This window comes from Dicentrarchus labrax, unplaced genomic scaffold (genome assembly GCF_905237075.1).
Source record: "Dicentrarchus labrax unplaced genomic scaffold, dlabrax2021, whole genome shotgun sequence".
Classification (NCBI taxonomy): Eukaryota; Metazoa; Chordata; class Actinopteri; family Moronidae; genus Dicentrarchus; species Dicentrarchus labrax.
Genome location: NW_026136722.1, coordinates 3036871 through 3057500, shown reverse-complemented (window position 1 = coordinate 3057500; position 20630 = coordinate 3036871). Strand labels below are relative to the sequence as shown.

Sequence of the window (20630 nt, the reverse complement as noted above, 5' to 3'; positions counted from 1 at the left end):
CCCTCTATATTGCAGATTATATATACTGAGAAAAAACCACATTCAGTGCAAAGTTAAAAAAGCTCATACTCCAACATTGTCAGCAAACAAATGCAAAAAAAAAAAAACAAACAAAAAGAAAACGTTAAAAATGAAAATAATTGGAATTCAAATAAACATGACGAATGAAACAAAAAATATATATATAATAATAATGAGCTCGATTGAAGCTTTTTTCGGTCTGAAAGAGCACTACCTGGAAGCAAATATCCATCCGTTCACATTATAGAATTGGCCTGCATGATTCAAGTATTCCGACTGATATGTTTTTGGGCTAAAACAAAGTGGACATATGTGCAGAGAGAGAAACGTAACTTGTTTTCCACAGGGGAGACCCTTGTTGAATATCTTGTAAGTGAGAAAGAGTCCAACTAGTGCCATTGCGTTTATAACTACTTATTTTTTTTTCATTTTCTTCTGATGATTATTGATAATTCTCTACTGACCCTTCCCCCAGCCTGTTTGATTGGCAGGCGGTTCACATGGAGTCCCCTCCCCCTGTCAGGTGATCCACCGGGAGGAAGGAGCTGATTGGAGAAGGGCTGCTGATCCTCCCTGCCTCTGTGCCACTGGGGCTCCCCCACAAGCTACTGGAATAGTTGGGCCCGCCCCAGAGGGAGGAGCTGTGGAGATCGCTGCTGTTCCACTGGTTAGGTTCAGGAGCGCGGCTGGGAAAGGGGTGAGACTGATCCATTCTGCTCTGAGAGGAGCCGATGGTCTGCCAGCTAGAGGAGGGAGTGGCCAATGACTGCCCTTGTGCAAAGAAACGGTTGATTTCCTCCTCGCTGGCAAAGTCAGCCAGAATAGTAGTGTTCCCCAAAACACACCTGCAGAGAGACAACAGGAGAGAGACAGAGTGTGAGTGTCTGCTGCTCCAAAACATACACAATCACTACGTTTATATGTACGCAGGAAATCAGGTTACCACAGAATGCGTTTAAATGCACGTTGTAACATGGTCACAGTACAAGTGTTGTACATGCAGGAAGTTAATAGTTAAAATTATCCCCTACCCCCGGGCCTTTGAGAGCTTTACTTAATTGCTTTCTGATTGTATTATTTTTGTGTGTGTGTGCTGGAGGAATAGCAAGAGCACAGGCTTTCCTGAATTTGAAACAGAATTACCGTCGTACACTTGCCTCCGGTTTACATCCATGTCCGTCCAGACTCTATTCTATCCCAAGTATTCGAAGGAAGTGGATGAAAAGGTATAACGTGTAGTTTTGGCTAAATGGAATCACTAAATTGATGGTACATGCATGGTTTTAGTGAATGTACACTTTAACAGATTAATGAAGGATAAGATTTAGATGTACTTGATTACTATGTAAAGAAGGATCTGTATAGTTATACAAAATGTTGTGCTTTCGTTTTCAGATTTTAAATCCTCACTACGAGCTGTAGGTGAAAGTCACTCACTGGATCACCATCAGCTAGGTGCACTCCAACACATCGTTTGCTGTTGTGTGATTAAATACTGTTTACACATTGTGTTGTCCAAGTGTGTCAAGGCCAAAAGAAATTAGCTTATAGGTAAAAAATGTAGTTAAGTTATCCTACTTCATGTAAACGCACTGAATGTGTCACACAGCCAGAATACAGACGCAGACGTCCATTTGTCTTTCCAGGCATCGACTAACTCATTTCATTTTCTAATGTGACCGAGTAAATTATTGAACAGGTCAGTCAATGTGACATTACGAGTCTGGGTCAAATACAGGATGACTGCTTTAATACAGAAATGGAAATGTAGAGTGTGTGATGTGTGTGATGTGTGTGTGTGTGTGTGTGTGTGTGTGTGTGTGTTCACGATGTACTTACATGTGCAGGCTCTTCTGGGCCTTGGCGGCCTCATCCTTCGAGCTGTAGCATACCACAGCGTTACCGTGCGGCAGGTTGAGGTGGAATGTGATCAGAGGGCCGTGCTGCATGCACAAGGTCCTCAGGGTAGAGCCGTCAATCTGTGAAACAACAACAAACACACATGGGACAAACAAGGATTAGAAACAAGCATTTCTGCATTAAGCAAATGCAGAGAAATATCATGCACAAACATTTCCTGTGTTCAGTTTGCTAAATGTGACAAAAACACAGAGGCTCATGGGTAACATAGTATTTTGAGCCATCTGCCATGAAAAAATAAATCAGGATTTCTCAGTAACGAAGATGAAATGATTAAAACTGGACATTATCCAGGAGGTCTCATGTTTCCACATTATTAAACATTGAGGATATGGGTTAAAGAAAAAAAGTAAAAGGGGATTACCCAAAGGGAAAAACGTAGCTAGAACCAGTTGTGCCTCCCACTCCCATCTACTCAATATAAAATGCCAATAACAAAACTAAGATGAAACATATTTATGTTCGTGCAAGTACCTGAGGTGTGAGATTCTTCAGAACAAGCCATTGGGTTCTCCCTGAGCTGCTGCTGTCACCCCAACTGGAACCTGCAAATACACATAATGAGCATTTTAGTTAAAAAACAAAGACTGCAAGTGTGAGATTGGAAAACAGGTGGAAGGATTCAGGTTATTGGTGTCCTCTAGCCATACAACATGGATGAAATAACTCCCATACTTTGTAGTCTTGTGGTACCAGACAATCAGATATCAGCACCTAACAATCGTCTAGGGACGGTCACTAACAAACATACAACTCTTACTTCAAGGACACGCCTGAAACAATGGTCTACCCCCATTCTCCTCCGTATAGTGAAACAGAGAGCTTTTTAAAACGTTATATGGTACAACACTGTGGGGACATGATTTCCACATATCACCGTTCTAAGGACTTCAGATTGAAGGTTTTTATTTTAACTTTAACTACCAAATTAAAACGTATTAGCAAATAATCTGTATTTGTGCTCCACATAAATCTTTTGACGCAGTTTAGTCCCAGACAACAAACCAAAGGCTAGATCAATCAAGTTGGTTTTGCATATTCTGCAACAAAAGTGTTGTTTGAAGTGTTTGAATGTTTAGTAAAATAGTTATTGACCAAAACAAGTTGACCATTTTTAAAGTATAGTTCTTGCCTTTGACGGTTTCTTATAGTAAAAGAATGATAATAAAAATCTGACCAAACACTATTGAAACATTACTACAGGTAGGGTCGTACATGTGTGTCTCCCTCTGCCCTCACCAGGTGTGTATCTGGACTCAGAGGAGCCCCACCCTCCCAGCCTCAGGGCAGAGCCGTCCCAGCCGGAGGAGGCAGAGCTGGGCTTCTGGCTGGTGAGGCCAGGTGGTGGTCTAGAGGGGGCCGCCACAGACAGCGCCTTGGGAGGCAGGGGGACCTTCCACAGCTCATGGGCCAGAGAGGAGTTGGACACAGAACCACCGCTGGGAGACCACTTTGACTCGCTGGGTCTGGCTGCAAGGACAGAAGAGAGCAAAGCGGAATGTTTTAACATCTTCTGGTCCATTGTCACATATTTGCTTACAGATCTAGGACTTTGATTTTATTCTACTGTTGTCACTCTGGATATAATCAATATTTAAAACGTCTTTCTCCTTCTATGTGAACTACAAACAGGAAGGCATACCTGAAGTGCTTTGTGCTGTACTGGTGAGGGAACCGCTGTGGGTGGAGGCACGAATGGATGACCAGGCACTGTTAGAAGGCATCGTGGTGTTCAGTGATGAGGATGGCCCTGGGAAACAAAAGGAGAAGGATTAGTGTCTGTTAGTCTGTTTAGTGTTCAATAGGATTTTCTCTAAGCTGCTCATCAACCCTGAATTATTTCAAATGTCTTTCAAAAAATTTTTTGTAACAAAAATGAAGAACTCGATATTTAAGAACTACAAGTTGCTGGCTCAGAAGGCTGAAAGACTGCAAATGCATTAATCACCTGTAGCTACAACCTGATAATGAGCTCTGCGCACCATATCGGATGAAATGTTGACTAATATTATGTAAATCTTAAACAAACAAACAAACAAACAAACTCACTCACTCAACAACAGGCGTGGTCTAAAACCCAACACTAGTTTGTGCCCATGTCTGGCCGTGTGTGTGTGACCTACCGTTGTTCCTGTCCCTGAGGTGGTCTGTGTCGCGGACGGTGTTGATGGAGAGGTTGTTGATGACACTGCCGGGGGTCACATAAGGGTCAGTCTCAGGGTCAATGTTGGGGTAACCTTTCCAAGGCTCCCCGGGCCGGAACTCTGCACAAACACAGACAGACACAACACAGTTAGCGATTTGTTTTCAGTGCAAACATTTTCTTTTTTGTTTTCGTGTATGAAAGCAAGTGTACCTGGGGGCCAGGTGACAGTGTTTCCATGGGGCGGGGGGGAGTTGGCACGGGGCGGCCAGCCATCGCCCACCGAGCCCATTGATTGGCCGGGAGGACTCAGGGGAGATGGGCCAGGAGACAGGAAGTCATAGAAGGGAGAGTCCTCCAGACGCAGCCCAGACGACATAGCACCTGTGGGACAAAGACACACAAACATGGGGACACAATGACACAGACTAACAGTCACTGATTTGATTATACTACTGCATGTAAGGACCGAACAAGCTAGTGTATACCATTGGTGCCATCAGTATTAGTAATTTTTATAAATAAAATAGCCATAAAATTCTAGCCAGCATATTTTCTTTGTAAGCGTGCAATTGTTTCAGTGTTTGCCCAATTACTGCTTCTTTCTTTGTGGCAGTTCCTACCCCAGAAGTACATGATCACCTCTCCTAGATAGACAACTGTACTGTGAGAAGGACAAAAACAGACTGTGTACCAGGTTTGCTGTTCTGCTCCAGAGGGTCAGTTGCCCAAAGTTTCTTCAGTTTGGACTGGGGCGGCTCTTTGTAGCTCACAGCTCCGCCACCACTACCACCACCAACACCCATGTCCAGGGATACATTCAGGTTAGAGTTCAAGCCTGGTGGGAGTGATGGAAGAAAGAGAAAAGAAATTAAGTCACTGTGGATTTAAATATGATTAAATTCAACAGAAATTGATTAATTAATGCATCATCATTAAGGCGTAGAGTGATAGTAGCTAACGTACTTAAAGGGAAGTTGTTGTAGGATCCGAGAGAAGCAGCATCCTTCTGCATCTCAGGGGTATTGTGGGACAAGTAGTTATCCAGGTACGGTTTGTGGGGTGGGGCCTGTTTCAGCAGGGAGGGGTCCAGGTGCCGTGGGGGCTGCATCATTGATGGTGACGAACCAATAGGACGTGTCTAAGGACAGGAAGTAGGAGGTTAGAGAAAACAATCAATGAAACAACGCCATAGAGACACCACTGTTTCATCAAATAAAAACTCATATGTGGTGTAATAACTTTTTAGAGACACACACCTGTTCAGTTGGTCGTCCCACAGGCATGACTCTCTGGCTCTGAGCCTTCTGCTGTTGCTGCTGTTGCTGCTGCTGCTGCTGCTGCTGGAGGAGAAGACGCTGCAGACACGATAAAAGAGATTTAAGACTATGTATCTGAGATTAAGTTTAGCAAACATTTACTTATGATACTTTATACTTCAAATACATTTGTAGGAAGTTTGTTACAGTTACAATATGCAAGCCAGTCAGAAATATACTGCAAGGTTTGCTGTGTTTAAGTGCAGTTAAAACAATGTTTTCTATTCCTGTATTAGAAATAACATTTAGCCCTTTGTAGCCCTGTAGATGTAGCAGGTAAATCGACTGTAATTATTGTGATATGTCCTTTGTGTTGAGGAAATGATTTTAAATCTTAACAAAAAGTCATTGACACTTCACTAGTTACAACAATTCCAGTGACTTTGATGTTAATCAGTGCATTTTGTGAACAGTTCATTGCAACATAGTACTGTACATAAATATAAAACCATGCATAAAATGTTATTTTCTTAATGCCTCTAATGTATGTGTGTTCAAGTTTTCATCACTCTACCTGTAACTGGTTGATCTGGCTGAGCTGTGACAGCTGGTTGAGCTGGGAGAGCTGGCTGAGCATGGCTACCTGCTGAGGGCCAAACAGAGGGTTCAGACCTCCGTTACCTCCTGGGTACTTCAACAGGGATGGAGGGACCTGAACACAAACAAGATGATGGTTACATTTTGGTCAATAAGATAAAAAAGGACAAAATGATCGATCATGTTTGGTAACCAGAGCTTTGCCAACAAGCCAGTTATTTAAAAATGACATGACGGTATTGTGTAACTAGTCTACGCTATGTATTATTTACCTAAAGTGAGTTTCAGGTGTCAATTGTGCAATTTGATTCTCCACTGAAAACAACGGCTGCTTGGAGGGTTGGGAAAAAACTAAAACATATACATCTAAAAAGGTACAGTCTGATTTGAATGATCTGAAAATAAGTGCCTCAAGACACTTGAGACATTCAGATCATTGTTGAGATGAGCAGACTTAAAACTTTGTAGCCTAAAATGTAAGTGCATATAACTGCAGTAGATGCAATGGTGTTTGAATGACATGAAGAAAATCAATGTGTGTGTGTGTGTGTGTGTGTGTGTGTGTGTGTGTGTGTGTGTGTGTGTGTGTGTTACCTGAGAGGGCAGGATGGGTGGAGGCACTTGGTTACGAAGGTTGGGTTGGGGGGGGGCCTGGGACTGGGGGCCGCCTCGGCCCTGTGCTACGCTGCTGCCACCCATCATGGGGTTTACATTCTGAGCAGGGAAGACACAAACACACACAAATGGTCAAACATGCAACAAACTGACTTTTACTTTTTTTTTTTAAATAATCCATACATGTAATTAGTTCATTGACCACAGGCTTTTAAGTAAACTCAACCGTCAGTTACAATCAAAAATGAAATGTTAGCTAAATTTGGGAAATTATATTTAAAAAAACATTTTGATGGGTAACCTGCTGAAATACCATTTGTGTAATATGTGTTTTTTTTTACCCTATTTTTCACATAAAGTGATAGTTTGGTTTAGTATTATTATTATTATTATAAGAACGCAAGACAACATCCTCTTCATCCTTCCACACTCACCTGCCGAGCGCCCCCAGGACTAGAGTGGGCCGGAGACGGCCCAGAGTTGAGACAGGGAATAGGCTGAGCAGAATTGGAAGGGGAAAAGCTCATGCTTTGATTGGAGGAGAGCTCATCAGAAGTTTGGCTATCGTAAGCAGAGGGGGAAACAGACAGCTGCAGAAGCAAGGCCAGGTGCACAGCAGATGGACGGCAAGCACAGAGGTACAGGAAGCACATCAGCAGCCAGAGAAGTGCAGAGAGGGGAGGAGAAAAGAAGTAAAAGAGTTAATTTTGCAAAAGGATAGAGGGAGAAGAAGGAGGAAAGAGCAAGTAATGTGAGGACAGGAAAAAATGAGCCAGAGTGAACAGTTTGGGAAAGCGTGAAAGAGTAAAAGGAGTAAAATGGGAGGAGTAGAAGAGAAGCAAGCAATGGAGAAGAGGAGAGTGCAGTAGAAAGAGAGAAGGTGGCACCAGAGGAGTCAGGAAGATAGAAACAAAGATAAGAGACAAGCAGCATTAAGTGCAGAAGGAAAAGCAGCAAAGCCAAACCAACTACGGTTGGATGATATGGTAAAATTTTCAAACCGGCCACTGTCGTGCCTTTGTGTGTGTGTTGTGCAAGCACCACACCAGTCGTTTCAGCCGGGAGATGAACACCCGACAAGCTCTAACAACTTTAATAAAAATTAAACTCACCAAATGTCAAGAAAGAAAAACCCCCCCACATATTTCCCTCCAACAGAAAATACAACCGTACACCTTTTAAATGAAAGTTTCTCTCTTATACCAAACTCAGAACTTGTTAAGCAATCTTTTAAACACACTTAATTCAAACTCAACAGAAACAAAATAAACTCTCTTTATTAGTCTGGTGTCGAACCATCTAACAGAGTTAGATGTGAAAATATTCTACATGTTGCCGCTGCCTCTCTGATGCCCCTGATCTCCCTCACTCCTCTACCTGCTTCATTCCTCTCCTGGCCTGAGCTGTGCCTGCTGTGTCCCCATCTTTCCTGAGTTACATTTCTAAGATTAGATGTGAAAAAACACTGGTTCTACAGCTGTTTTTCCTCTCACTTGTTCAGCGGCTCAGTGTGTGTACTGCGCTGCTGAAAGTCTGTCACCGGGCTGCTCTCATTCTTCAGAGGCAGAATATTAAATCATCAAAGTAAAATGGCAAAAATCGCCCAAAGAAAAAAACAAAACAAACAGCCGGTGATGGACTCAATCGCAGGTAGCCAATATTTGTGCAATCGCCCAACCCTAAAACAAACCCATTGCATCTTTGTACAAAACTATCTAAAAAGGAATTAATCATTACAGCACAATTACGAATAATTTGCAAACAATCAATTGTTTAATTGGATGAAAGTGAGCATATTTAATTTACTTTTGTTGCTCATTAGTGACACAGTCTGATTCATAATTATAAAGACACAACAACGGTCCAATCAGCAAGTATCAAATGAATCATCCCTTTTGGTAGTTCACACATCGAATGCAATGTGTTAGACCAACCACTGTGGGGCACTACAGGGCTGAGAGAGCACTACATAGCCAGACATTTGACACAGGCACACAAGATAGACTCTTATACTCCACACCTACCTCATGATCACCAAAAGGCGGAGAGATTAATCAAACCGGTCCAGTAATGTTGTTTGTAAACAATGTACTAAGTGCCAATGCAACCGACCTGCTGTATTTTGGTTGCCAAGTTGCCAAGAGGCGTTCCTGTGACCTTTACCCCCACCCATTGCATAGCAGGGAAACGTTGAGGCTTCTGCATACCTTGTCATAGTAAGGGCTGCGATCCATGGGAGACTCCTTGTGGAGCTGGTGTCGAGACCCAGGGTTCTTCCCCATTACTCCATTGAAGTCTCCCATACTGCCCATGTCCATACGCTTGTCCTGCACCATCCCTGCTCCTGTCTTCATGGAGTCGTCAGGAGAGTCTCTCTGCAAGGGGAAAGAAAGGAATGTGATTATACAGACAGAAAAACAAATATTGCATTCATTCAAATATTACTATACGAAAAAAATAACAGTAAAGAAAATGCAAAAAAATAAATAAATAAATAAAACTGGATACAACCCTAACACCAACTCTTCAAAATGGAGAGGTTCCTGGTGGGAACTACATGGCTGCCAAACAACGGTTTATATTTTTGAATTTTAATTTTAAAGTGAACAAGAACGACAGCAAAACAATGGGAAACAGTACTTACAGAGAAGTTCATGCTGTTGAACTGGTTGATGAAGGGTTTCATCCAGGGTTCATCCTGTTTGTTGACTGGTTTGTTCATCTGAAACAAAGCAGAAAAAGAAAATTGACAGGAGGCACTTAGCAGCGTTATCTTTCTCATTAATTTGCCTTTTAAGTGCGTCTGCAGAACATTTGTATTCTGTCCATAACACAAGTGGTTAAAAGAACTCCAAACTTCCAAACCTACAAAATATACAAAGCTATGGTAAACAAACAAACCTTGTTGGAGCCTTTATGCTTGTAGTTCCAGGTGTTTTGGTCATGAGACCGGTTGTCCTGTTGGCTGTTGCTCCACATGCCGATCTCCACCTCCTCTTCCTGGTCCCAGCTATTGCCCATGGAACCTTCCTCACCACACCATGTCTCCATGGGTTTGGGACCTGGAGCTACAAGGAGGACAGAGAAAGAAAGTGAGCATACAGTTCTATTGCTCATTTGCTACACTTCCTACAGGGAAATTCTCTCTCCTGCTACTCTGCACATTAAAGAGTTCAGGAATATTCATGGTCAAGTGTGCACCTACCAGATTTGTGCTGGCTGCCCCATCCAGACCCAGACTCTCTGCTGCTCCTGCTGCTGGGTTCATCCCAGGTGGAGCTGGTGTCCATGGGCTTCCCCCAGGCAGATGTCCCATTGTCCACCGTCACAGGTGGTGCAGTGGTAGGTTCCCCCCACGTTGAGGACTCCTTCTGCTGGGAGTAAGACTCGCCCCAACCTGAAGGAAGAGGGAGGTTTCACTTTAAGTCATGTTGTCTTAAACCAAATAGCTTTTTGCATTCAATTAATTTATTATTATTATTGTCATTTTAAGACAAAATAAATCTCAAGTCCTAAAATACACAGAATATAGCAGAAACCATTACTTTTTCAATTCTCTCATTTTTTCCTCAGTTGTAAATATGTGAAACATAATAATTCTGTGACCATAAAGACAATGCCATGTCACCACACATGATGTTAACAGTCACTTTTCCTTAAACGGTGAACACACAACATACTGCCAGCAGCAACAACAATACGACAATATTCCCATTCCCACTGACCTGTACTACAGTCCTCACACAAGGAAATTATTTTTATATTTGTCTGCTTTTATCCTGAAGGGCCAAGGGAGTTTAACTGTTGTAGAACACATCTATACTTGTTGTTTTTAGTATTTGTTTTTTCATCCTGGTAATACAGCTCTCACCAGTCACAGTAGTCATATCAGGCTTGTTTGGAGAGTGGGTGGTAACGTGGAAAATATGACATCATTGCCCCCAATTTAAATACATAGATGCAAACCATCTTTCTTGGGACCCTGGCCATATTTACAATGATGCACTGAGTTGACAATGTTTTCCTCTGCTGAAATCAGAACTCAGCTTGAGGAAAGAGCCATGACCATGTCCCCGGGGAACCCTGCATCAACCTGCTTATGCAAGTTTTGTTTACTTTAACTCTTGCAGGTGTGTAGATGTGTGCACGGGCCTTTACATGCTTTCCAATGTGAAACTATGTATGCTCAAGTGAGTGCAAGTATGAGTTCAAAAGGTTCCTGTTACAGCTGACCACCCAGACCTGCTACTTTCTCCCTCCACAGGAGGCATTTGGGTAGATGCCAAGGATACCTCTCCGTAAAAATAGGACAGATCATGGGGTGGCCTCAAGCTCCAGTGTCCCTCATGTGACTGGGTATGCTTGCATACAAGTACGTGAATACAACACAAAGACATGCACACAGAGCTCAACAGACATGCTGAGGTAGATGCATATACACAAATGGGCACATGCAGTACATGCATATAAGGACGATGACATATTTTAATATTATAACATGTTCAGTTACATATCTATAAACTCATCTATTATATTGACCTCAGTTTCACCATGCTGCTGTTTTAATCAATTTCTGCACTTTAGTGTTCACAAAAATAAAACCAAAATAACTCAAATGCATCAAAATCTACAACCTGATTATTCATCACAGTAGCTGGCTAGTTTGCCCCACCCTTCCTTGCCATCCACTTTGCTGCTCTAGTTAGCTCGCTAGACAGCAACCCTGAATAACCCTAATAGCCCCTCCTCTTCTTTTCCCCTTCTCAGCCCACTTCCACAGAATAGCCGCCTTACTCTTTTTAGTTTTCCCATCTTACATTGGAACCATTCCTATTACTAAGTCACCAAACCTCCTCCTCTACCACTCAGCCTCTTTTCTCTCAAACCCACAAAAGCCAGCGATTCTACAGCAAGCGGAATTGGCGAGTGAGAGAGAAAGGGAGGAGAAAAAAAGGCGAATGAGAGAAGAGAAAAATCGATGCTCTTAGAATTCCAAAGGGATGACTCAACCGGTTTTACAAAAAGCCCTCCTCAACATAGACAACACCATGGGGAGATGGGAGAGAATGGCTGTGCATGTTTGTTCTTTCTCTAGGCTTTTGTGCAAATTATGTATGCTTTTGAATACATTTGTGAATGTGTGTGCATCCACACTTTGTGTTTGTACTGTCTAAATCCTTTTAAGACCTTATTTCAGCTCTCTCAAAAAGAGAGTGTGGGTGGGACTTGCACCTTTTTATTCATTCTTAAGGCTTATAGACTGCACCAGAAGGCTTGCGCTTACATGCTGTTACCATTTTAGATACTGGCTCATGTCCTTGCATTTTTATATGTACCCAAATATTAAATAAGCACAAATACACACTAATCTGCAAGCTAATTCAACCCAGACTCAGTACAGATCATCATAGCTGTTCATTTGAGAATCTGCAGAATAAGAACTCAATTGACATACTGTCATTCTTACTTCCTGTAGAGGAAAGTATCCCTGCAGGCTAAACATGTAAATAATACAATCGGTTATAACCTGGCCTAATCTATAAAAGGCAGAAAGTGTGACTCATCAATGTTGGATCATCTTTTTTCACACGTACACACGAGAAGTGTGTGCACATGCACAATTTTATGTACTCCTGTCTATGTGTTTTCATAGTCAAAGCTGCATGAATGATTGCATTACTGGTGCAACTGGGGTGTTGTTTATTCATTGCTTATTTAGCCCATACATATAAGGAAGATATTTATGTATTTTAGCAAAAAAATATTATTAGTAAGAATAGCCATGAATTTGGCTTCATCTGGTCCCTGTCTACTCTGTCAAATATATGGATGAATCCCATACATATTTCAACTTACCAGAACTGCAGCTTTTGTCCTGGGCAATAGGTTGCATGGGCTGAGGAGGATGCTTGGAGCTATGTGGTGGGTGGGACTGGTGCTGAGAGGATGGGCCCATGGCCTCCTGGTCTGACTGGCTAGTCCTGTTCCACATGTTGGCAGCTCCACCGCTGTATTTACCTAGAAAGAAGATTTAAATCACATTAGAGTCATCAGCGGAAAATGAGAAAACTGGAATTCCCAATGATTTTATTCAGGCTTTGTACGGCTCTTGTAAATACTTTTGTTGTGGGCCGAGGGTTTACCCGGGTCTCCCCAAGCTGCTGTCCCATCATCAATTTCTCTCCTCCGTCGAATGGACTCTGGAGAAGGCTCTTCCCACCCAGTTGCCACTTCCTCCTTCTGACCTACTGTGGGAATAGGGCCTCCCAGCCAACCTGACAGAATTCATAAACAAGAAAAAGTGAGAAGTCCATTTTATGTCCTCCCACTTGACTTGCTATACAATGTCAACAGCTAGAATTCAGTTTTGGGGTGTACGGTCTTCCTTGTTAGACAGTGATTACTGATTACTACCTGTGGGCTTGTTAGGGCCTTGATTGTCTCTGGACGTGTTGGATTCAGGACCTTTTCCCCACTCGTTGGAGGGCTTGGGATTCGGCTCACCCCAGTTCTGGGCTCCATGGTTGTTCTTAACTGGCTCACCCCAGCCCTGGCTGTTACTCTGAGGATTGGGTTTGTGGACTGAGTCGCCCCAGTTGGAACCTGGGTTTGGAGTGTTCTGGTCTGGAGTATTTGATCCTCCACTCCCTACCCAGGTGTTGCTGCTGCTGGTGTTGGTTCGGCTTGGCTCGCTCCAACATCCAGAGCCAGATCGGTCGCTGTCACTGTCCCAACTCACTGAGCCTGCACCTTTTTGGGTCTCACCCCAGTGGTTGTTGGGCCCTTGTCTGGGACCATCTCCACCATTACCCCAGCCTTCACTTCCATTTCCACTATTGGAACCCCAACCCTGCTGTGGTTTGGGTGCATTAGTCCAGGTATTGGACCTAAACAAAAGCAATGAAGATGAAGATGATCATTAAACAATAATATGGAATGAAGACAATAATGGTTGCAAAAAGCAGGGAAATTATGCAAACATTATTTCTGCATCGGTGTAATCAGTACTTCTAATGCACAAATATAAATTACCGGTCGTCTTTGTTAACATTATTGCTCCAGGTGTTACTGGTGTTGTTGCTCCCCTTGTAGCTGGATCCATTGTCCCAGCCACTCTGCCCACCACCTCCGTTGGTTGGGACTTTGCTGTCCCACCCAGAGGTTGGGCGCTCTCCCCAGCCAGAACCTCCTGTACCTGGGCCTGAGCTGCCGGGCCCACCCCCCCAACCTGCAAGTAGAGTGAAAGGAAGAGATATTTTTTGTTTACTTTTGTGTTCTGCAATAGAAAATTTTCTTCTAAATTTGAATATTCTTGTTTATATGACTAAAAGGCATTTACAGACTAAGATTAAGATTCCATACATGTTTTACCCCTACCTCCAGAGGTCTGGGAGGGAGCTGCCGGTGTTGCTGTACCCCAGCCGGAGCCTCCGCTGCTATGCTTTCTTTCGTCACCTCTGGGACCCTGGTGCTGATTGTTAGTAGTAGAAGTGACATCCCACGCAGTGTTCTGGCGTATGGGCGTCTGTCCCCATCCAGTGTTGCAAAGAACCCTTGGGTCCACATCGCCCCTGGACACAGGTAGCACTACTGGTGCAGCATGGGGGGTACCTTTTCTGCGGTTTCCCCCTTTTGACTGGCTGCCGTCTCTGTCTGAGCTGGATCGGCCTCCGGAGCTCTCGCCGCTTCCTTCACTTCCTCCAGAGCGACTCCAGCCTCCAGTGACACTCCCCAATCCATGGCTTCCACCTCCTCCCCCTCCACCTCCCATGCCCATGGCGTCATCCTCCAGGCTCTTCCAGCCATTGTTGGCAGAGCTTCCTTTATGACTTCCAGCATCTGAATGGTTGTTAACAGGAGCTGTTGATCCCCATTCTCCATTTGACATCTTGTTGTTAGATGTGGAAGAGGATGATGAGGACGAGGAAGAGGATGACGCACTGCTCCCCCAGGGGCGAGGCATCCCTGCTGGAGGGCCAATCGTGGTTTGGTTGCCATTTCCTGGTGTTTGGCCTGCAGAGCCTGGGATTTGATTTGAACCGATACCCCAGGACAAGTTACTCTGGGTCTGGTTTGGGTTATTGGTGGGCCCCTGGTCCCAGCGTGGGGCCCCAGTGTTATTGTGGTTATTATTACTCTTGTAAGCAGCAGTAGAGGAGATTTGGGGGTTCCCAGCCTGCATTAAGGCAGGGTTTTGGGGGTTCACAGTGTCTGCATTTGGGTGGCCCTTGTCTCCAGGGTAGGTAGTTGCGCCCCAAGGCGTACCGAAGGCTCCAGGACCCCCCGGCTCTCCTTGGGGGTGCTGGGTGGCTGATGAGGGGTTTCCATTGGCCAGCGGACCCCCATTCCCTCCTCCAATAGAGCCCCAGGAATCCCCGCTGAGCTGGGGTGAGGCGGTAGAGTTTGGTGGACTAGAGGTCATTGTGGCATTAGTAGTAGTAGTAGTAGTATTCATCATAATAGTGTTATTTGGTCCATTGGATTCAGTGTTAAGGTTGGTAGGCTGTAGGCCACCATTTCCACTGTTGCTGCTTCCTAACACCTTGCTGCTTGCTGTACCATTATTCACCTCAGTGTCTTCCATCATACTGCTGTTGTTTGGAGCTGCCATGCTACCCCAGCCCAGCATGGGGGCCTGTTGGGGAGCTAGACCCAGTTTGGAACTCATCCCTGGAGCCTGGGGAGGCCGTTGGCCCTGGGACACTGGGCTTGGGGTTGGATTCTGGGGCCAGGCACCGTGGTTGGCATTTGGGTTTAAAGTGTTTGGGTTTAACCCTCCATTGATGCAAGGGGTGCTTCCGCCAGTGGTGATCATGTTGCTGCCTGACTGGGTGCCCCATACACTACTATTATTGATGGGCTTGTTGTTGTGGTTACCCATGTTATTGCTGCCAATACTGCTGGACCCAGCCACGGAGTAGTGGGAGGGCCCGGTGATGTTATTATTTCCATTACTTGCACCGCCGATGGTTCCCATCCCTCCACCATTTACCTGACGACTGTTGCCATTGCTGTCCCCATTCACTGAAATGCCGACCATCATGGCAGAAGTCACCATAGAGGAGGAGGGGGAAGAAGCCGTAGAAGACACAGAGGAAGAAGCATTTGCTGACATCATCATCACTGTTGTCACAGGAGCAAGGTTTTTCTCTGAGCCGATCGAGGAGCTAGAGTCTGCGTCCATGCATTCTGACGCCAACTCAGGGTCTGATCCTGATCCACAGCCAGAAGAGGAAGAAGACGAAGAGCAAGAGAATGAAGAGGAGGAGGGAGGCCAGACAGAGTTAGTTGAAGAAGGGTTGTTGGGTTTGTCGGTGCTTCCGTCCACTAGGACTTTGCCCCAGTTGCTGTTGCTGTCACTGCTGCAGGGAGAGCCAGAGGACCAGGGGGAAGGCTCATACTGAGAGTCCAAGCCAGAATGCTCCAGACCTGGAGAGAGAAGGGTGGACATGGTAGAGAATCCCGTCAGATTGGACATTCACATTTTAGAAAAAAGGAATCAATTTCCACAAGCATTTAGCAGAGGTGCTGTTTCATCATCTTCAAAAAAATGAACGACAGATTTATGTATGTTTATGTATGCATGTTAAATAAAACAGATTATTAAATTCCCCTCAAACACAGTCGCTTTGATATTCTACGATTCTCTCCAACCTTCAGCTGCCGGCTGTTCTGGATGTGATCAGCGCCAGGCCTGAGCCTGGACACAGCTGCCACCATTTTGTCACCACAGCAGGACCCATAAGCATGCCAAAGCTATAAACTAGGATTCTGGGAGCCGGTGGACGACTGTCAGCGGGGGAGGAGAGATGGAGGGCATTGGGGAGATGGTAATTGAGTGTGAAAAGAGGGAGGGACAATAGAGGGTGTGAGGGGAGGAAGTGGCAAAGGAGAAGAGGTGGTGGCAACTGAAAAGATTCAGACTTGGTTTAAACCTTGCTAACCCTTCCAAATAAATAAAAACTGTCTGAGATCATCTGCATTCAGACCTGGCATGTCTCTAAAATTAGACTCCAGAGGCCACTTGTGATCAGATTTTGCTTTCATGGCCATTATGCACACACTGATTCAGTTGCAATGGCAAGTGCCTCAATTTTCAATGCTACAGCAGCCCTACAGCACAAATACCATATTTATCAGCATTTGCCAGCAGACTTTGTCACTTAAACAGCATTTTGTGTGGGAGTCTTTATTCATTTGCTTTGATAAGCAAATATTAATGCATTGAGATACATACTGACAATAAAGGGGTTTTAATGTGAAGGTAGTGTGGCTGTGAAGTAGGCCTTCATTGTGAAATAAACTCTAAAGAAAGGTGTTGACAACAAGATTAGCCAACATTACCAAAAGTTGATCTGAAGTTAATCCTATTTAGAGGCATTTTTCAGTTTTTTTGACACAAAGTTGGTCTTGGTCTTGGTTTTAATACACCCAAAGGACTAAACAGATTTTCAGAAAAAGTAAAATAAAACAGCAAGAACTGACTTTCAATGAAGAACTTAAGTTATGAACAATGATTTTTAGCAACGGAAGAAAAAAAAAAACACATTCCACAGGAGCTTTGCAGTTGAGTAATTAGCTTTTAGTTTGTGAGCAAATACATGGAGTCCCGAAGTTAAATGATTTCCCTTACACCCCCCCTCACCCATAAATTAAGATACAGAGGGCAGCCTGCCCACAGCATTGGCTCTGAGGCAGCTCAGTATTGTTTTATAATTTGAATACCATCTTTTCTTTGACAAGTTGCACTTAGTTGTCATAATCTTTCAATCATGAAAACATCTACTGCTTATTTATTTTCTTTTTCTGGTTTCTTCACCAGCTATCTACAAACACCAACTATGAGTCTCTTGACTGATTGGTTGGCCATCTCTGGGTCATTCTCACCCAAAGTGTCTCACTTTCAAAGCCTCTCTTTCACATAAACTGTTCGCCAGCTCTCTGTGGGGCTTATCGTGTTCGCTTGCCAAGTCTCCTCTTGTACCCTCTCACACCCACTCATCCATCTCTCTCTCTCTCTCTCTCTCTCTCTCTCTCTCTCTGATTTTCCATGAATAAAATGCATCACCTGTCAAGGCCAGGTCAGACTGAGTCTACCTAGTCTGTCAATCACAAAGCAGAAAGCCAAAGTAAGACAATGTGAGGAAGAATGAAATGCAGAAGAACGGGGAAGGAAAAAGGCAATGTGTAGTCACCTGTTTGATTAGGGGAGTGGCTGACGGAATCCCGAATGGGAGCCATGCCTGGAAACAGAGAGAGGAAAGACTGTCAAACAGACTCAGAGGGAGTTAGAGATAGAGCCAGAAAACAAACAGTGGGGATATGCTAGAAACAGTTAGAACAGATAGGACATTCAATGAGAATCAAGGAAATGGAAAAGAAAACAAGAATGTTAAAGTCAGAGTGGTTCAAAGTAAGAAGTGCTTGCAAGTAGAAGAGTATTAGTGGACAGACCCTGCTAGTTGCTGAGCTTGAGTTGGTAGTTATAATTGGTTATCCAGATTATAATGTATAAAATAAGTAATAAGTTATGTGTGTGTAATTCTTAGTGATTGGTCTGAGCTGAATTTATTCTTATTCTAAACTTGTTCCCCTTTTAAAGAGTGTTTCTGAATACAATATGACTACACACTAACAAATTCATGATATTTTGCCTAATATCACAGTTGTGACATAAATTTACAGCAAACCAGCAAATGTGTACATATCTAAAAAAACAAGACAACCTCAAGAAACTTAAAAAGTTCATGTCATGTCAAAATAAGCATTGTTTTTAAATGTGCAATATTCACTTATTACAAGTGAATCATGTTTAGGATGCCATTTAGAGCATCCTCCACAAATGTATTGCAGTCTAATGCAAACTGGGAACTGGTTACTTTTTTCCAAAATATTTTCTATTTGGGAAACTCATCAGAAGCCATGAGCAAGAACACACCCACATTTTAATTTCTTTTGTCATTTAAATGTAATTGTACAATTGTTTTCCTGCTTATCCAAGAATGTGATTACTAGCAGCAGACAGTGACAGTTGGTGTAGGCTAGTGATACAGACAGATATCTAATTGAATGTAATCCACTGCTCTCTCTTTTATAGTTTACCTGTGAGTGGGGCTTGTGGATGCGGCTCCTGGATGGGCAGGAGGGCGTCCCCGGGTTGAGTGGAGAACAGGTGACCTCTGGTTCCCAGGTCGACAAAGCGGAGGTCAAAAGGTCAAAGCTCAGAGGACACAGCCTCAAGGGTCTGAGGTGAAGAAGCAGGGCTTGTCAGAGCGGGCAGCAGGCTGATCAGGCCCCCTTGGCATTGCTGAGGACTGTATGCGTGAGCGTTTGTGTGTGTGTACAGGTGTATGTGTGGGGAGGGGGAAGGGGGGGGATGTGGTTTAGATTTAGGACTCTGCCTTCACTTGGTATGCTCTGGCACTGTAGAGAAAGACGGAGACAAAAGAGGAGAGAAAGATGGTTAGTTAAACATATCGCCCATTATCAATAACTTAAACCACTTAATCACAATATACATCACCAATCCTCATATAGCCTACACAAAAACAAGTTGTAATTCGTAGCACCACTGCAACCGTAGATGAATGCATCATGCATGATCAAACCATCGCACAGTCATTTATAATAAGGTTTGACTTGCCCAGATACTGAAAATGGGCCTACTGTTGTGCACTTAATAGCCAAAGAAATTGCAGTTACATTTTTTTTTATTCAATCGCCACTAGGAGGTTTGAAGTGGGATTGTGTCTAGTATTACTGAAAATGAGAAAATTTGATTCCTTGATGTTGTCTACACTGTGAACAATCTCTACCAGCCTCACCTTACACAAACAGCCAGAGCTTATCACTGTTCTTATGGTCTCAACATCAATCTTTCTAAGCCTTGATGCACAATTAAATTTTTAGAGGAGGTGCACAGTATAGCTATGGATGCCAATTAAATGATGTTGTGGAAATTAATTAGGAGACATTTTGACACAGTGAACCAGGCCTTATCCTTTCCCTCTGTTCACTTTCTACAGTTGGAGACTAATTACTCCCATCTCTCCTCACCCCACACTGGAGGTAGAGGCAAGTATGTGAGTTAGCTAGGTTAGTCAGAAAAGTAGCATAAAGAAAGAGTGTGAGGTAGACTGACCACCACACACACACACCTTCTCTTCCTGAGGGGGATGAATGTGTTTGGGTTAGACTAGATTAGGGTTATGCAACAGGCTTAAATCTGTCAACAGTGCCCTAGGACACCATGGAAAGCAAAACCTCTTATCCAAGAGCAGAGAAAGAAGTAGTAAGGGGACGAAGACAGCAAGAGACAGTGAGAGAGGGAGGTAAAAACAATAGGAGGAGGAGGACAAAGGCACAAATCAACAGAGACGAGCAGGACACAGACATCCTTCAGTAAAAGTGGACCAGTGTATTTGACAGCAAGAAATAAAGTGCGTGTGCGTATCTCCTGACCTTTTCTTAGCAAGTGTGTTAGCTCTCTCTGCCTGCTGCAGCAGTACACAGGTCTATTTATAAACCTTCAGTTCAAATAGCAACCACTCTGTTTGCTAGCCAATATGATAAGAGAACAAACAAACCCATGTGTGGATAATATATAACTGTGCAGATGCAATGAAGCATGTATGTGTTGCACATTTGGAGCATGTTTTTACAAACTTTATGAATTTTGATATTCAATGTGGAGTGGCATTTGTTCGTAGTAAGAATAAATTTGTTACAGCAAGACAAAATGATTAACTACTGCAGCTCATAACAGGGGAAAAGTTTCTTTCCGGCACACAAACCAGCAACCAATCCTATGAAACCCTACAAACTGTCCAGACGCGCTTAACTGCAGCCAAACTCCACTTCTGTTAACTCACAGCTCACTAGCTAAACCTGGGCACACTGCCAGCATCTAAACATAAAGCCTGCCAGAAACTGCTAAGCTGCCCTCTGGAACCAATCAAAAAACAGACAGCACAATGATATTATTACAAGATACTTTCTCAATAAAAGTGGCACAAAAGTATTTTTAAAGAAGAAGCACTACTATCCAAGAAAAACAAGAATCAGAGCAGAAAGGT

The 20630-nt window shown here is 43.6% G+C and overlaps 1 protein-coding gene across 6 annotated transcripts in view; it reads right to left on the bottom strand.

Annotated features, from left to right (window-relative positions):
• LOC127355860 (trinucleotide repeat-containing gene 6A protein) overlaps positions 1-20630 on the bottom strand; it is a 40890-nt gene that overhangs the window by 4113 nt on the left and 16147 nt on the right. Inside the window, exons 4-27 of one of the 6 annotated variants that reach the window (XM_051387110.1) lie at positions 18658-18978; positions 17751-17798; positions 13918-15984; positions 13588-13783; positions 12970-13442; positions 12675-12830; positions 12412-12573; positions 9761-9952; positions 9457-9623; positions 9200-9277; positions 8763-8930; positions 6990-7145; positions 6535-6654; positions 5918-6055; positions 5344-5442; positions 5051-5225; positions 4779-4922; positions 4298-4468; positions 4065-4205; positions 3584-3691; positions 3181-3411; positions 2416-2486; positions 1861-2000; positions 1-866 (exon numbers count right to left, since the gene is read on the bottom strand). The exon at positions 1-866 is cut by the window's left edge and continues 4113 nt beyond it. In XM_051387110.1, the coding sequence (XP_051243070.1) occupies positions 518-866; positions 1861-2000; positions 2416-2486; positions 3181-3411; positions 3584-3691; positions 4065-4205; positions 4298-4468; positions 4779-4922; positions 5051-5225; positions 5344-5442; positions 5918-6055; positions 6535-6654; positions 6990-7145; positions 8763-8930; positions 9200-9277; positions 9457-9623; positions 9761-9952; positions 12412-12573; positions 12675-12830; positions 12970-13442; positions 13588-13783; positions 13918-15984; positions 17751-17796 (5748 nt within the window). In that variant the 5' untranslated portion in view covers positions 17797-17798; positions 18658-18978 and the 3' untranslated portion in view covers positions 1-517. The remainder of the gene's footprint in view (positions 867-1860; positions 2001-2415; positions 2487-3180; positions 3412-3583; positions 3692-4064; positions 4206-4297; positions 4469-4778; positions 4923-5050; positions 5226-5343; positions 5443-5917; positions 6056-6534; positions 6655-6989; positions 7146-8762; positions 8931-9199; positions 9278-9456; positions 9624-9760; positions 9953-12411; positions 12574-12674; positions 12831-12969; positions 13443-13587; positions 13784-13917; positions 15985-17750; positions 17799-18657; positions 18979-20630) is intronic. The other 5 variants (XM_051387112.1, XM_051387113.1, XM_051387111.1 and 2 more) reach the window with 5 other exon arrangements.